The sequence below is a fragment of the Acanthochromis polyacanthus genome, chromosome 11, assembly GCF_021347895.1.
Source record: "Acanthochromis polyacanthus isolate Apoly-LR-REF ecotype Palm Island chromosome 11, KAUST_Apoly_ChrSc, whole genome shotgun sequence".
NCBI lineage: Eukaryota > Metazoa > Chordata > Actinopteri > Pomacentridae > Acanthochromis > Acanthochromis polyacanthus.
The window spans coordinates 35,423,802-35,442,004 of record NC_067123.1 but is presented as its reverse complement, the minus strand read 5'-3'; the positions used below and the strand labels follow the sequence as shown (position 1 = coordinate 35,442,004).

Below are 18,203 nucleotides of genomic sequence, written 5' to 3'. Positions count from 1 at the left end.
GCATATACAAACAGATGTTTTTGTCTCACACACATATAGGAAATTAAGCTGTTTACCATCGAAGTAAGATTCCTGCTGCAAATTAGTCAAAGATTTAAAAGCTCTGTTCAGTTTGTGGTGAGAGTAGGAGAGGGAGAAAGAGAGAAGAAAAGATAAAGGAATGAAAGAAAAAGTAAGAAAAGGAAGCATGTAAGACAGAAGGAGAGTGAAAGGGAAAACGGAGTGAAAGTGGAGAGAGAGTGACAAAGCAGAGTTCGGAGGGGGATTTAACAGTCCACTCACGTCCCCTAACAAAATCTAAGCTCTGAATCTTGGAGCCCAAATCAAATAAAAGTGAAATAAAGCCAGAAAGTTTCACACTACCACTAAAATCAAACACCCCTAAAAGGATTCCAAGGCCAAGTTTGAGAAAACAAAATTCAGGATTTAATTATGGGGTGCTAAGAAACCAAGGGACACAGTATAATGGAGGGGGGAAAGTTACCAGCTGAAAGAAACTAATCAATTTGTAAAAGTAACTTTTACACCTCAACAGTTTCACCTCTGTATGTCTTGAAGGTACATTTTGGTCACTAAGAATGGATGGTAAAACAATTAAAATGCTCCTGATTTGGGGGCCATATATAAGAAATTCTGCTATGTGATCTCTGAGTTTGACTGTTTGTGTCTGTAGACTCATTAATTGCAAATATTTACACACTTCAGAGGAAGTTGTGACCCTAAACACGGATTTGCTATGTGACAGATTTTGTTGTGGCCCGAACAATATGCTCATCATGAGGTAGTGCAAATGTGTGAGATGTACAGCTGCTCTGCTCACATATCAAATGCATTTACATTGACTTTCACAGCTCCTAGTCATAGATTAAAGGGCTCTCATCTACATATGGGAAGCAAACCAAATGTAAAGCTGCACTTAACAAGGTCAATCTGTGCTTCGGTGTCGTCTGTTACTGTAAATTTAGATCTTTATACCAGCAGGCACTCATTTCTTGACTTCACATGCTGCTATGTGAAATATTAGCAGGGATGTAGAAGGCCTTACCTGAATCTTTCTTCTCTAGTTGATTGGTTTATTTTCTTACCAGATATTTTAGAATGCTTCCTCTGTGTTGCTTTTTATAAAAACATCACCAAGGCTAAAATTACATAATGAGCTTCCCAATTACCACCATGTATTGTTGCCTGGTTGCTATTCTCAAAGAAGTCATTTATCTTAATGGGAAAAACATAGCAAATAACACACAAAATAGCCTCTTTAAAGGTTTGATTTGTCTTGAAAATTACATTATTAGATGCTTCAAAACTGCATGTAATGTCCTTTTTTAGTCCTCCATGGCAAAAGTCTAACTCGGTGTGATAGATGCAGCTGTTGGCAGCGTTCAGGCTAAAGGTGGATTGGATCAGTGCATGTGCAGAATGAATGATTTAAACTGCATTTGTCATTAGTGTGTGTGAGACAGAGAAGCTGTGACAGAGTAAGTGAGTGAATGAGGCGATAAGTGCATCAGTCCATGTGTAGTGTGACGACAAACAAAGGCCACTGTGTCTTTGTTCAGCATCTGGAGGCGTTTAGGTGCACTAGGGACGAGTTAGACTTTTGCACTCGCACATTTTCACAAGTTCCTACTAATATTCAGACCTTTCTGATCTGCCGGCGCCGCTGTTCACTGAATAAGCGATTGACCAGGTCTTTTATTTTCTTCAGCTGTTCACAGAAAGAGAAAAAGAAAACAAGAGCCACCGATCAGGAATCAAAAGACAGAAAAATTGCACATATCTGCATTAAATTAGCATTTCAGACGCTGTCAATCAGACATCAGACATACCACTGACAAAAAAGGAAGCTATAGTCTTCGAGCTTATATTTCTGGATGTATTCTTAATGTTTGTGTGGGCGTTGTTTCTCGTCGTTTTTATATGTATGCCTTAATGTTTTGTTTTTGTTTTTCCCGCATGGTGAATTGTTTTGGGAGGGCTGAAAGCGCTAACCAGAGGATGAGAGCTGCAAGAAGAGAAAAACGACACTTTGATACCTTTTTTCTTCTCGCGGTTTTCAATTATATATATTTTTTGCGTGTTCATATTCTGCTCCCGCTGCAGTGTGGCGGAAAGAAAAAGTCACTGGTGAGGAAAAAGTCCCAAGTGAACATAGCAGCCGGCGAATGACATTTGAGGAAAACAAGTTGTCATTTAAAGTTTCACAGATATTAGCATGGCAACATACTGTACATGAAAAACATTTGAAAGCTTTTTAGAATCGGCTTCCCAGCGTGATCAATAAACACATCAGCCAAATAATTAAATAATCCCAGTGCAGAATAAATATACACTTTGATTATTCTTTGAAACACTCATTCTTAGATTCATCGATGTCTGCGTCTGACAGCTGCTGTTTGATGCTTTTCCTATATACTTAATGTTAATGTAAATGCGCTGCAGATATCGGGCCCACCGTGGGCCACTGTAAACAACAGTCCAACTTCTTGTTATGGATGGTTGATTGATTTTGCTTGGCCCGCACAAGAAGAACCAAAACTGTTATCCGAGCCAGGAAAAAAAAATTCCCTGATGTTGTGTAGTGGATATATAGCCGGTTATTCGGGACCTCGCCAACAGGAAATGAAGGTGGTTTGTTGATGAGTGATTCAGTACTTGTCATTCAGATTCATTTATGTTCCTCACCATTTTTAAGTAATTCATTGTGATTTAGTGGAACACTGAGTCACTTTTTGGCCACTGGCGCTGTGAAACTCTACCTGAGTGGTTGGAGGGAATCAGGGAGTTTAATGCACTTTACATTCTGCCAGTTCAGGGGGTGGATTTTTTTTTTTAGACTGTTAGCAATGAAAAACTTTTTTAATACATATCAAGCCATGGGAATGAATGCTTTTTACATTTTCAGTCAACAGACATATAAATGAACTGTGTCCAGTCTTTAAAGGAAACTGGAGTCTTACATTCAGGCTCATTAGCGTTGTTGTTGTGACATCAGCGAAAAATAGCCATTAATGACAAGACCCATTTTTCAAGAAATCGGGTCTCTAACGTGATTTGCAGCATTACTCTCCAGCCAGGATTCAAGCAACCCAAGATTCCATGATTTATGCTTATGTTTCACGCTACGATTAAGTTCATTTGCACACTTTTTTTAGTAATAAATTTTAATACTATGTTTTATTTTTGTGGTTCATTCATAAACAGTTTTTTTTTTCTTCTCTGCAGGCGTGTCCATGCGTGTTGCCGATGTCGACGCTGCGACTTTACCGCTCCCGACTCGTCAGCCCTCCTCGACCATTTTAACTCCGCCCACTGTCACGACTCCTCTCCCTCGTTAGGCTCCTTCACGACGACCTCCTTGCCCACCTCGCTGACACCTTCGCTGACGCTCTCGGCCAATGGCTGCTCGGCTCCCTCCACCTTGGCCATTAAAGAGGAGAGCAAGGGGGACATCCGCCTCCTCTACTCCCTCGCGCCGCCTGAGGGACGGTTGGCAGAAGGCGGCAGAGAAGAGGCAGGCGGGGTGGTCAAAAGCGAGGGAGGCGAGGAGAAAGAAAGAGAGCGTGAGAAGGGTTGGGTGCTCGGTGAGACAAGAGGACTGGGAGAAAGAGGAGGTGAGCAGGCCCACGGTTTGCTCTGGGTGCCCAAGGAGCGAATGGGACCCGAGAGAGGAGTGGAAAGAGGAGCAGGAAGTGGGAGTCCCTCTCTTTTCCCTTCCCCCCTCTCGTTGTCTTTTGTTTCAGCCAATCACGAGGCCTCACAGCAGAAAAGGGGCGTGGCTTCACCTAGCATGGTTTACCTGGGAGACACCAAGTCATTTTTGGGAGATACCAAGTCGTTTTTGGGAGATGCCAAGATGTACGTGGGAGGGAGACCAGGAGGGAACGCCGCAGCTGGAGGTGGGGGGGAGAAGCAGAGCCCGATGCCTCCCCAGCAGTACACGGGTGGAGGAGGAGGGAGTGGAGGTGGAGGAGGAGGGAGTGGAGGTGGAGGAGGACAGGAAGGGAAAGGAGGAGCCACGAAGGAGGAGTCCCAATCCCTGCTTAGGGTAAGAGGCACCAACCTGTGCATACACCCCTTCCTCCCTTCATTTCATATTCATGTCATTCTCTCATGTAGCTTAATCTTTCTTCTTTGTCTCATTTACACCCCGACTTCAGCTGTTAGCTCTGACTGTCTGAATGAAGGCCTTTGTAGCTCATCTCTATAGCCACATGCTACCTGCTGAGAGTATTAGTTGTCAGAGTGCTTCCATTAATACGCTTTCATCTTCAAATTCATCTTTCCTTTGAATCAGATTTGAGGCTCGGATCTCATGCGCCGAGCCGCTACAATGAAATCTGTTCTTCTTCCATCACGTTTTAAGGGGCTTATGCAGATTTATGCTGGCGAACAAAGTGCGTACGAGTGTCCCCACATGCTTGCATGTGTTCATATTTGTGTAAGCTTTCGTTCCTATGCGTGGGATTCCATGACATAATTTCCTTTCCCATAAGCTGCATTCATCTTTTTTTTTCTTCTTAAAATTAAATTTTAACTCACAACACTGAGAAAACTTGCTAGTTGCCATGGCAATGGGGAGGCAAATTGACAGTTCCCATGGTTACCACCTGTCAGTCACTTCCCTCACCCTACTTTGTGGACCACAATGCTTTTCACTTGACAGTGATGTCATGGACTGGCAGGAACGGATTGTGGTTTGCCAGTGCCGCAGAGCTCATTGGCTATGATCACATTAGATCAGAATAGATTTAAGTGTGTGTGTGTGTGTGTGTGTGTGTGTCTGTGTGTGTCTGTGTGTGTCTGTGTGTGTCTGTGTGTGTAGTGTCAGGGCATTGACATGTAAGGGGTGGTATTGAATGTGAGAGTGGTGTTCCTGGTGTGTGTGCACGCTTGTGAAAATCAGTGTGTGAGTTGAGTCTATGGCTTCTTTGTACAAGTTGTGGTTTGGCCGATTGCATGTGTGTGCATTTGTGTGTGTGTGTGTTTGTGAAAATCTGTGTGTGTGTGTGTGTGTGTGTGAGGTGTTGGCAGTAACTTGGCAGTCAGAGACTGGGCAGGGTGGGGCAGCAAGAGGTTTACTCATTATCATGGGTGGGGCAGTTTGTCTCTGTGAGAGAGTGGGAGACTGAAAGAGAGAGGGAGAGACGGCATGCGTGAGAGAGACAGAGAGGAACATTGAGATAAAGAGGGAAAGATAGGGTGAGTCAATGAAGATAAGTGTGCAAGAAAAAGAAGTTAACCCTTAAGTTTTCCCTCAAGGCAAAAAACATAAAAACTTCCCAAAATCATTAAGTTTGTTTTTGCTTTCCATACAGATTCAGGGAATGATGTACCTGTGTTCAATAAAGATTTAGAGGTGGTTCGTGTTTTTCCACTTTGGATACAGTTTCCCTTCGCTTTTAGTCTTTAAGCCAATCTAGTGTAACAACCGCTCATGTCATGTTTCGTCAGAGTTTGAAAACAAAATCAGACAGGGTGAAATGTACATATCGTATTAGTTTTTCTGGCTGTTTTCTGAAGTTATAGACCCATACATTTTTTATACCGTCATCATTTGATCAAATGGAAATCCGTTTTGCATTGTTTTATGTACGTTTTCCCAAATCTGCATGGCTTTAACCTTTGAACTCAACAACAACCCACTGGCAGGTTTTAGAAGCATGTTAGTTTATTAAGAAATCACCAATATTCTGCCATTTTACATTTCAAGAAACTGTAGAAAGAAGAAGAATAATTGGAAAAAAAACTACATTTAAGTTGTAAATCAGGATATTCGATCAAAATGATCTGAAAATAGACTGCAGTAACTTGTTAAAAAAGGAATCTTTGGCTCCATCGAGAAGCCATTAGTGACTCGGCTGTACAACAGTCATAAGATTGAACTGTAGGCAGTGTACCTGTGTGCACTAGGGCAAATGTTTTCCATCTGGATTCCATTTTTTTTTTTTTTTTTTTTTTTTACATTTTTGCAAAACGAGCCATTAAAATAATTTGACTTTTGCGTTTTGTTTTTTTCTTTTCATTACCTCCTTGGTGGAGTTATGTGACGGTGTTGGTTTGTCTGTTTGTATGTTAGCAACATTACTCACAAACAGCTTAAAAGATTTGGATGAAATTTTCAGGGAAGGTCAGAAATTACACAAGGACCAAATGATTAGATGTTGGCAGTGATGTGGCTTACAGTCTGGATCTACGCATTTTTACAAGATTTCATCCGTCGGAAATGATACGACTGAGCAGCCTTGGTGGAGTACTGCGCTCTCTGAGTGCTCTTCTAGTTATTTATGAAATCGTAACCTTATTATACTGCAGAAAACAGATTTTTCAATTTTCTCTACTTCTAGCCATATTTGTGCTGCTTTCACAGCGCTCGATTTCGATGGTCGCCAAGTCGCCATTTGCGACGTTTTTAGTCGCAAATGGCGACCTGGCGACCGTCGAAATCGAGCTGAACCGCCTATCATGTTTTCTTCATGGAGGCAGTCACTTTGTATGATGTCATCAACCTGCCATGATTCCCGGCGCTCTCGACGACCTGGCGACCGTCTAAATCGAGTGCTGCTTTCATCGAGGTACAGGACTTTGTATTACACAAAAAAAAGAGTCCAAAGTGAGTCTTCTAGTCTCACTGTGAACTATATACTGCAGCTGCATTTGTAAAAGCATATGTCACACTTAATGTAGTATAATCTAGATCCAGACGTTCCATCTGATCAACCTTAAGGAGTTTATACATGCAGTAAGAGGTAAAGAAAAGTGAATCTGTGAAAGTGAAAAGATAAAAGAGGAAGAGCGGATGAGAAGAGACAAACAATTTATTAGAGGAGAAGCCGAACATCGCTTGTTATTCAAATGCCTTCATAAGATACGGCCTCTGTGGCTATCTTTCTCCCTGCTCTCACAACGCAATATTTGTTCTCAGTTTCCATGGCATGCACTGTCACACAAACACAAATATACCACACACACACACACACACACACACACACGCTGGAGTTGACTCATCACTGGGCAGGGTTTAGGCGGGGCGCTAATGCAAAGGATCATCTGAAATAGCTCAGGACGCACACAATACACACACGTATAAATTATGACACGTACACGCACAAACGTTTAGTTCAGTTTAAATGCAGTTTGACGCAACAGGGCAGAGTCTGATTTGGTGAATCTGTCCAACTCTGTGAGGGCAGGATTGACGAAAGAAATGGAGGATTGAAAGGAGGCAAAAGCAGAAACAAATGGCCAAAGTTGTATTTTATCTTCCAGTTTGTGTGTGTTTGTGTGTGTGGTTCTGCACTTGTGTGTGTTCGAGTTTCCCTCATCCTCTTTCCATTCTCCACTGCATCGATCTGTCTCTCCCCTTTTCTTTTTCTTTCATTTCCCTTCTTTCCCTCAAAGGACAACTCACCTGATACACACGGATCGATACACACCTCACACACACTCAAAAGCCATCAGGCCGACACACACACACACACACACACAGACAGTCTGAGTTCTTAGTATTCTGGAATGTGAAGCTTTTTGCTTCGTAGGGGAGAGAATATTTTCTTTTGAAAGGCCTGATCTATAATTGCTGCACAGTGTTGCCTCGTTGAGACATTGCCCCGCTATTGGCTTTGTTTTCATAGTGATTTATTACATTGAAGACATTTTCTCAGTCTGAAATTTTGTTTTCTGGCTGTTTGACTGACTGTATGAGACAAGGATAGAAAGCGTAAGAGGTTTAGCGATGAAATTAAAGTAAAAGCTTCGGTTGACGTTTCAGTTTATAAATGGAATGAGACAGACTTTGAGTAATGGTGGTTTTTCGAGTTAAGCAGGGCCGAGGAAGGTCCGCCTCTGAGCCAAACATATGTGAAGGCATGTAGATATACCAAACATATGTGAATCTACCCAAAATGTAGATCTTCTAATAAATCCCAGATTGTGTTTTTCAAAGGGAATTCCACCTCAAGGACAGCCGAGGAGATAAATGGACGCGGGCGGGGAGGGGAAGGAGTTGTGGATTTGACCTTACAAACACAATGTAATTGTGTTCATCTTATGTGGTCATAATGCGGCACCGAAACACGGACCTCTGGGGTTTTAAAAGTCCCATGCGTGACATTCAATTCCATGTGAGTGGAGAGACAGACGTAGAAAATAGAGACGAACTGAGGGAGATAAACGGGAATGTGTGCTTTCAGCAGATCAGAGAAGAGTTTCATTAAAGTTTCTCTCGTTTACATTTCTGCCCGACGGAGCTAATTATGTTTAAAGGACACACACACACAACACACACATACACACACAGAGGGACAACACACACACAGCTGTATTTCCATAAAGTTCTCATTACTTTGCGTTCTATTTCCCTTCGTTCCTCTTGTGTAAATTCATACGTGCCAGTGTACATGTGTATCTGTGGGACTGTGTGTACTTTCCACTGCTTGTGTACTTAATTATGTGCGATGTGTCTGCATTTGCATTCCGGGTGCACGTTATTGTGTGTGAGACTGTGTGTGTGTGCGTGCGTTTTGTAAGGAAATTAAAGCATGAATTTAACTTATTTTCTGTGCTGATAATTTAACATCATTTTATATCCGCTACAGGAAATTATAGAGCTTATGTTCAAGCCAGAGTGTGTGTGTGTGTGTGTGTGAGAGAGAGGAGAGAGAGATTGTGTGTTTGTGTGCTTAATGCTTCTTGAAAGACAAAAAAGGGGCGGAGGGGACTTTAGTGATTTAACTGAAAAATTATGCTCCTTTATTTTATCTGCTGCTATCTGAAATCTATTTTATAGCCCTTTTTTGCTATTGTGCTTTACAGTCTCACTACAAATTCCTTTTAAAAGCAACAGCTTCAAATTGCCTTTAATATAGAGTAATGTTTTACTTTCTTCTGTCGGACAAGTAAATAAAATGATAAAGCAAATTGTTAGGCTGTGAAAGGAAACCGCTGAAAAAGTCTTTGTGAATATATGACATGGATCTCAGTGATCAGCATCTATAAAACACTGCTGGTGCAGCTATTTTGATAATGAAACTAATAATTGGCTATGCAGATTATAAATTGCTCAACTATTCAATCAACTTTTAATTTAAGCTTGAGCTTGTTTGAGGGATTTCAAATATAAGACGGTAAAGATGCTGTTTTTTGGTGATTTATATGAACTGCTGTGAGAACACTGCCATTCCTGATGTCCAACTAGATTATATTGTGTTGAAAATGTGTTTAACCCAATGGGACTGGCTGGGGAGCCCTGCCTGACAGGCACACAGATCGGGCCCGTACTGAGACAGACAGGGTTGGTAAAACCTTCATGGATGTTTTCATGGTCCAATGGCCAGGACACCACAGTGGACAGTGCTTGGTTTTTCTGACGGGTGATGGGTGATCTTGTAGTTTTCTGTGATAACTTACCAAGGATGAGGTGCTCGCTGGCTGCTTGTTGTTGCCTGAGGGCTTGGTGGGACTGCAATTCTTAAATGTCACTCATGAGCCATCCAACTTTAAAACCCCGATGCTTAGCACCGAAGGAACACACTGACACTGCAAGTTCTGGACTTAAACATATGTCCCCAGACTGTGAGAAGGTGGTCCATGCTTACATATAATCACACCAAGCATCAACTTACATCGGAAAGTGACACACTTAGAATAGAATAGGATAGCTTTATTGTCATCATACATGGGGGCACGACGGATATATAAGTAGCTGCCACTGGATAGTGCATCGAAACAAGCTAAATTAACAACAATAAATACGAAAATCGAATGTATATATAAACAAAACGATATTAAGAATGATAACATATGCAAAAGAGGCAAGAATATACAGTACAGTGTGGATGTAATGAGATCAAATAAAAACCAATAAAATTGAATGAATATGGGCAGGAGATCGCACGTAAGCGGCATCATTAAAAGTGATACTGTGTGTTATTGCTTTGAAGAAGTCTGATGGACCATGGGTAGAAACTGTTCCTTAACCTGTTTGTCCTACATTGTAAGGATCTGACTGAACTCCAGGAAGCAGTTATGTCTTCATGTCACCAACTATTCAACTATTTAATCTGTTGGCAGCTACGTTCATCATTGATCTCTGTCGCCCAACATATGATTGACGTACTTAAACAAGCTCTGACAATCAGCGACAGAAATTTTAGAGGCACAAATTTTAGAGGCAGAAAATGCTTGTTCATGCGATGTATCTGGTATACATGAGAATGCTTTGGGCCTTTTTTGTTTCCAATTCCTGTATTTGCTGACGTTAAGTTTTCCCTAGTGTGACAGGCAGCCACTGCTGTGCCAGTTAACTGCACATGACACCAACTGCCTCAGTATTGGCTGCAGCTAACCATCGACTGGCCTGACAGCCATTAAATATCAATACAGCTGTATAGAGCTGAGAGCAGTCTGAACTTGATGGCACATTTCCTCTGCTGAAGACTTTTAGCATCCTATATAGTGTCCCTTATGGAAAAAAGTGTGGAAAAGAGCCACCTTTATTCTCTCTACTTGCAGTTTGTACGTGTGTGTGTGTGTGTGTTGGAAAAAGGAAGCCACACTGATATTCACCCAGTCTCTCTCACTTATGCGCACACACACACACTCAGGCCTGAGTTGTCTGTTCTGGGCTGTTCAGTTTGTTTGTGTAGCAGTCACATTTCCCATCAGGACACAGACTCAAATAAACACAGCCATGCTGGAAAGAAGGAAAGAAAGAAAAAATGAAAGTGTCTGTGCGTCTGTCTGTGTGTGTTTGTGTGTGGTAATGTGCCGAGTGTATAAAATCCAGCCTGTGTTTAGTGTAACAGAAACATAATCAGACAACCTGTTTGCTATAATTTTGACCCGTGTGCGCTTGTGTGTCTGTCTGTGGAAATACTGGAGGATAAACTCGTGTGCGTGTCCGTGTGTGTGATTTAGGTGTGTATCTGCTCGGATGATAGTGTGTGTGTGACCCATGTGTGGCTTTACGCTGTGTGACAGTCCACAGCAGTCTCATTGTCTGCTAGGAATATTACATTTGGCTTGAAAAACAAATTACTCCACTTTTACCGCATTTTCGACCCGTTTTTTGGGTTTTCCACACGTCATGCTAACACACACACACACATTACAGCTGACAGCATGTGCAGCAGGAAGGTGACAGCTTGGCATTCGTTGGCGAATCAGAAATTTGCTTGACTATATGTCAGTATGATCCTCTATTCAAGTGGGCTTTGAATGGGTTGACTAATTCTGACTCTGGTTAGAAAAAACAAATGTTCCTTCTCAATCTGCTTCTTTTTTTTCACCACATCACACCACTTCTCAAAGTGTAAAGTCGGTCATCAGTCACAGAAAAAGTGCACTAAATCGACTTTAAAATCCCAGGATTTGTCAGTTTTTCTTAGTGTGACTTTTTGGCAGCCGAATAGTGAAGCGATTAGTCAGATGGCCCTCAACTAGAACATTCATTCTCAGTCCCATTTGCTTGACATGTCTCCCCCTGCTGAAGTATCCTTGAGCAAGATATTGGATTCTTACTTGCCCCAGGGCCGCTGCTGGGTAGCAGACTTTCCTGTGAAGTGGAGGCAGCTTCTGGAATCGCTGGGGTATTAAAAAAAAATAGACCTTCCTGTGATTGTCTAACCTTTACTGGCACTCGGTGAATTGTCCTATTTATGACTGAAACCACACCTATCTGGCACACAAGGAGGAAAATTATAAGTATTCGGGGTAGTTTTTGAATAGATCAAGCATGATTGCACAAGAATCTTAATCAGAAACGACGCCCAGAACAAACAGAACCAACTGACTTTTTTTCCCCCGATGATGCAGCCGTTTATATCTCATAATATCGTGTAATGTGATATAATGAGTTTGACTTGGGCCTAACATGCCGTCCACTCGGATATCTTCTCATTACAGTGAGGATTTCATTCGTTCAGACACATGTCGCTTATACACACAGAGTTTTTCATTGGTTCAGCTGGGCGCCCATGACACATATGTTCCAGCCTCCCTACCAGCGAACCAACCAGGTGTTTTTCATCATGTTGACATGGCAACGGTAAAACACAGTGGTTATTTTAGCTTCTAGCTGTAATTTAGACGTTTACATCAATTACTGTTACAATCAGCTTACACACACACACACACACACACACACACACACACTACTGGGTGTGTGTGTGTGTTCGTTTTATATTTCTCAGAGTTTCGCTGCCATGACTTGCACATCCAGCCCCTTAGCTCTTGTGTTTCTTTCTCTCTTCCTGCATGTGTGTTACTGTGTAAGGCGGGAGCAGTTCACCCCACCACACTGCTGTGAAGTGTGTGTGTGTGTGTGTGTGTGTGTGTGTGTGTGTGTGTGTGTGTGTGTGTGTGTGTGTGTGTGTGTGTGTGTGTGTGTGTGTGTGTGTGTGTGTGTGTGTGTGTGTGTGTGTGTGTGTGTGTGTGTGTGTGTGTGTGTGTGTGTGTGTGTGTGTATGCTTGCGTGTGTGCGTGCATTCGCGTGCGTGTTCACACATGGAACCAATATTGAGGCCAGATGTTCATTTTGTTACAACAAGACCTCTACACGCAACACTGGCCAGCTACACACACAGAAATGCATAGGGTACACCAATCTGGCAGCGCTTGTGTAATTAGGAAGCTGATTGGTTAGATTAAATGTCCATCTGACCCCTGACCAATAGTTAATTTGAAAACCCTGCCTGCCTTCCCCTTTCCTCAGCCTCCTGGCTCTCTTTGCCTTCCGCTACTTTCCTCATGTCTTCTTTTAATCTGAGCTTGTTTTTTTTTTTTTTTTTTTTAGCACAATCAGGCCTCTTGCTTCAGTCATGGTGACTGATGTCATTTGACAAATAAGAGAAAAAGAAGCTGGATAAAATTATGGTAAATGAAACCACTTCAAGTAAATGACTGAGAGGAGATTGACAAATGACTACAAATGACTTTTTTTAGTCGTAAGTGTATCCAGTTTTTATTGGTCAGTATATAACTCATGGACTTTTGAAGTCCATGAGTTATATTTTGCATACATTTTTTTTATTAAAAGTTAAGAAAAAAGTTTTCTATGTTCATTATGATCATGTCTTTACAAATTCTATAATTATTTATTATGGAAACAATCACTTATTAATTAAAAATTAAGTGGATATCACTAAAATGTCAACTAAATTACCGTGCCAATTTATTATCAACCTCTTTCTAATTAGCTACACAATAATAAAATGAGCTTATTCAAAAATGGTTTTGGTTGTGTTCTTTTTATTAAGTTAGCAGATATGCATTTTTTGGAAATATATCAAATTTTATATGGAAAATAACAAATTGTGTCCACGTCTGAAAAATCACTAAGTTCCCCATTACAAAAACACCTCTCAAGGAAGTGTGTTAATTCCAGATCACATGACCTGCTCCACATGATGTCATTTCCTCCTGAAGAAAAGACTGGAAGACTCCAAGGCTTTCTGAGTTATTTAATATTAAATAGTGTGTGAGTCATGTGTGAATTTATTGTATGTCAACAGGTTTGTCTATATAATATTTACAAGAATCTTTGTGTAAAAATGTCATGTGATGTTTGGTTATAGGTGACCATGTCGATTTTGATCTTGAAAACAGCAAAAATGTCAACTATGATACCTGTCAACTATGTTACAGAAAATCCTGCAATTTTATATTGACCCTTACAGTAAAAAAAAAGGACCTACTAGAGAGCAATATGCTCCTGTTTCGCAACAGTTTCTTACATTAAACTTCTTTATTTATAGAACATATCCTCATGTGTTGTTCAAGAGTGACACTATCAAACCACATGCATTTCTGTCGAGGGATGCATCACCTAGCGTTCAGGCAAGGGCAATCGAGTGTTACGTGATTGTGAACAAAAAAGCCTTGAAAACTGTTGAGCTTTTAAGGGGGTGCCGTGCATCTCCTGCCAAACCACAGAGGTAAAACAAAGAGCGATAAGAGCTCATTGCCACCCACATTTTCCTTGCTAACGTGAGCCAATTGTCTCTCTGCCACGACACACCTAAAGTCTTAAATGCGTTTTGTGTTTTGGCAGAGTTTGAGCACTGAAGATGGGAATCATCGCGACTGCACCACACCTCAATCGCTGCGAGAAAAAAAAAGAAATAAAACAAGTAGAATTAGAGAAGAATCTAAATGTGCAGTGTCCATATTCGCATTCACCCCACATATGCGCACACGCACTCTCAGAAATATACAGTATATGCACGCACACACACAGGCTCTACCAGTCATCTTGACACTTTAATCCACTTCACTTAAGGACATCCAGTCACACCCTGCTTTGGTGTGCGTGAGAGAGGGAGGAAGAGAGTGTGAAAGTGTGTGTGTGTGTGTGTGTGTTTGTGAGCAAGCAATGCCATGGCAACCTTGGCGGCCCAAGGCCCTCTTGGCAAGGTAGCAGGATTGCCCTGGGCACGAGCGCGTGCAGCTGACACTGCCATCACCATGTGTGTGTATGTGTGTGCGCGCGCGCGAGTGGAATGCAAAGAGGAGATTTTCACTTTTAACTCTTCTCAGTGGAGACGCACATCCACCCCTCAAACTTATAACACACACACTAACTCGCAGCACCATGCATACTTGATAAGGGGTGAAAGCTCCAGAAAGATACATCACTTTTTCTCTCTTTTGCTGTCTCTCACCCGTAGCTCCTCCCTTTTTCCCCGTCTCCCCCCTTTTGAGTCCCCTGTGAGGTTTTCACTCATTAGGAATTCTCCACTAGTGTGTGCCTGTGTGTGTGTGTCTGCGCAAGTGTGTTTATGAATTCTGCTCCACTGGCATGATGCATCTTGTACACTCAATTTCCCTTAAGACCATTTCTCTTTTGTTCTCCTTCTCCCCTCTCTCTCTCTCTCTCTCTCTCTCTCTCTATCTGGCTGTACAACACAACAGGACCCGACACAACTCAGCACAGCTTCAACTGTTCAAGACTTGTTTGCTCCTAGAGTATGTATATATATATATATATATATATATATATCGACTTGTATTGTGTTTTCTGTAGTCCTGTGTAGCTCAATGGATAGAGCCAAAGCTAAAGATATTATAGTCTGGTTGTGCTGCGGGAGCCTTGTTTTTGTTCTGTCTTTGCAGCTTAGAAGTTCTGGTGAGAGCCACAGAGAGACCGAGTTAGATCAAGATGCAGTCTGAGCTCCATGCTACTGCTTGTCCAGCACAGATGTGGGTGTGAATCGACATCAGATTTTCTTCTCTCTGACACAGATGAGGCTCTTCCTGGTCAGACTGAGCAGAAATTCAGGGCTTTAGTTCAGTCATGTTGTAGACACCGATTGGCCAGAACATTAAAACTAATGATTTAAGTCATGGATATTTTTCTGATTATTGGAATTAGTATTTTATTGGCTTATTATTGATCAATTAAATGCACTACTTTAGGTCTGTTCCAGCCTCCTCTCTCAGTCTGTTGCCAGTCTGTGGTCTCAGAAATGTCTCTGAAGCAAAAACTGAGCAAGAAACACAAACCAGGAAATTAGCTCCGCTCACGGCGGCTAACGCAATGCGAACGGCTAGCGGCTAAGTAAGAAGGCAACCACAGATTAACCTGAAACAGTCTGGAAAACAATCATTAATGATGTTTTAAGATCTGGACCTTAGTGAGCAATGAAAGTGATGGAACAGTGAAAGATTAAGGAAATAGAGAAGTACAGCAGATGTGATCAGTCTCAGTCGATCACACATAAACAGAGGAGTGTGTCCTAATTTAACAGTCCCTCCAGGATTTCACAGGCATTTTTTGATATTTTTGTGGCCTAAAATGCCTGAATTTGCAGCACCTTTTCAAAAAGTTGTGATGTAAGTTGCGATGAAATTAGAGGAAGAAGTAACAATTGGTAAAAAGTTGCATTTTTTTCAGCTTTTAGAACACGTTTCAACTTTTTAATTGACAATATCTATTCCTAAACTAATTCTTTAACACGCTTCAGTCCACTTGCACAAGCTGACACACCACTGTGGGATATTAGCAGCAGCCTGATACTGATTTAACATGAAGTGATAGTAGTAGTGGTAGATTTAAGGCACAAAATGATCATTTACTATTGAATTAATCATATTTGGATATATCGGTCAGTGGCTTTAAAAGTTAATTTCACGTCCTGACACACACATAGTCACGGCTTGTCATGCCAATTAATTATTCTAACTTAGCATCATTCTTTCAGTGCAACAGATCTGGATGCAACAGCTTCCATAGTGGTCCACTGTGGTCCAATCATTCCAGCCATTCTCCTAATGTGTTTTACGGTCAAATAATGTTTGTCAATCGATGATTTTCATCTGTATTCCACAACAATATTTTGCAGTTCACCTCTGCTTTCGTGAAGAACATCAGGGAATTGTTTTGCACGGTCTTTAGCAGTAACTTTTGTTGGTAAATGAGAGACATTAGAATCAGCCATATCTGTTGATAACAAGCACCTCTTTCATGGCCAGTGCGCCCCCCTGTGCTGCAGAAAAGATGGTTCAGCTAGCCACAGGTGTTGCCTTCGAATTCCTTAGATGCCAATCTGATCAAACATTCTTGTGATGCACCAGAACAGGCCCGACCCACAGGAACCAAAGGATTCGCTGCTGATATCCCGATGCCAGATGACTGGGTCAGAGATGTTCCGACAGTATTAGGCAGCTGGATTTAGTGTTTTTTTGCATGCTGTCAAATGTAAAATTCAGCCTTGAACACTAAAGCCATTAGTGACTTTCTTCTCCTTCAAATACAAATGTCAAACCCCCCTCATGTCTGCAATTGTGTTTGAATTTAATCTGCTTCATAGTTAAAAAAACAAACAGAACTGCAAAGGCATTGTAATGCTCGGATGATGCCGTACAAATAAAAGGTTTAAAAATCATCTGACTTTCAAAATCACAGGGGATGTAATTATCAGCTGTGTTTGCTTCCATCAAAGCACTGAATTGTCACACATTTGTAGTGGTTATTTTGTTAGATCCACTGCTTTTAATGAAAAAAATGTTTGATCATTTACTCAGGAGCCTCCTTTATATGTATGTGTGCTTATAATAAACAATGCAGCTTTTTTATATAATGAGAGAGCGAGGGAGGAAGTGAGAATCAGGGGAATAAATGGAGATAGAACATGAGACAGAACTCTGGATGTGCAGTTTAATAATTATGTAGTGTGTGTGTGTGTGTGTGTGAGTGACTGTGTACTGTTTCTTGAAGGTGCGTCATTGTTGCAGATGTTTGGCTTCTGAGTTTGTGCAGACAAACAAATGTATGCACATACACACTGACACAACTTTCACAGTCGGGTCCCCGAGTCCCATCTATCCTGTTCCTTAATAGACCAGGTGCAGCCAAACAATGGGTGCGTGCATGCATGCCCCCGTTTGTGTGTCTCTGTGTGTGTGTGTGTCACTCTCAATTACTGATAAGCTCGCATGTCCTTGAATTTTTTTTTTCCCCGAAAGTTGTGTTTATGATTTCCACAAAGTACACACACTTTTACCCGCACAGCGTCTGTGTCTGCAGTCTAAGTTACCCATTAGAGGAAAACATGGAAAGTGGCCTTGTTCGAGCCACATCAACACAATTACGACGCTGTTATCTCCTCCTCTTCCCTCAGAAATGTTGGACCCACGATCCAATCTTTTCTAGTTGTAACGGAATCTTTTTTTCTTTTCTTTTTTAATATTTAAGCCAAGTCAGATAGGATCCACTTCCAGTCCAGTGTTTATTCCTGTGTTTTTGGTTCAGGTCGCTGAGATAATCAAACCCATTTTAGAGGGAAAATCCTCTCTGAAAGTGGATCCATGTCATTCCTTTGATCTAACACAGCTCACTGACTAAGAACAACTCTCCCTCTCAAAGCCACAGACCTGAGGGTCGCAGCTTTAATGTGTGATGCCGCCAGGAGACTTGTGAACTCCACTGACAATAAATAAGAGACCAACAGAAAAACAGAAGAGGAATTTGTTCTTTAAAGTCTTTAAAGTTTACTTGCTCCTCAGGGATAACTGGTTCATCACTACTTGGATCATATATTTTTTTATCAATTTGGTCACCCCATCAGTTAATAACATAGTTTTTTACTCAACACGTTAATTATGAAAATCTAATTATAGGAGCAGTCAGATTTAACCCTTTGAAGACCAAGCTGTTTCTGGGTGTTTGTTTTTTCTGTCACATTTTTGCTCACTTTTGACTCATT

At 41.4% G+C, this 18,203-nt stretch overlaps 1 protein-coding gene across 2 annotated transcripts in view; it reads left to right on the top strand.

Annotated features, from left to right (window-relative positions):
• trps1 (trichorhinophalangeal syndrome I) overlaps positions 1 to 18,203 on the top strand; it is a 133,304-nt gene that overhangs the window by 68,242 nt on the left and 46,859 nt on the right. For both annotated transcript variants that reach the window (XM_051955806.1, XM_022215262.2), the window contains exon 9: positions 3,226 to 4,048. In XM_051955806.1, coding sequence (XP_051811766.1) covers positions 3,226 to 4,048 — 823 coding nt within the window. The remainder of the gene's footprint in view (positions 1 to 3,225; positions 4,049 to 18,203) is intronic.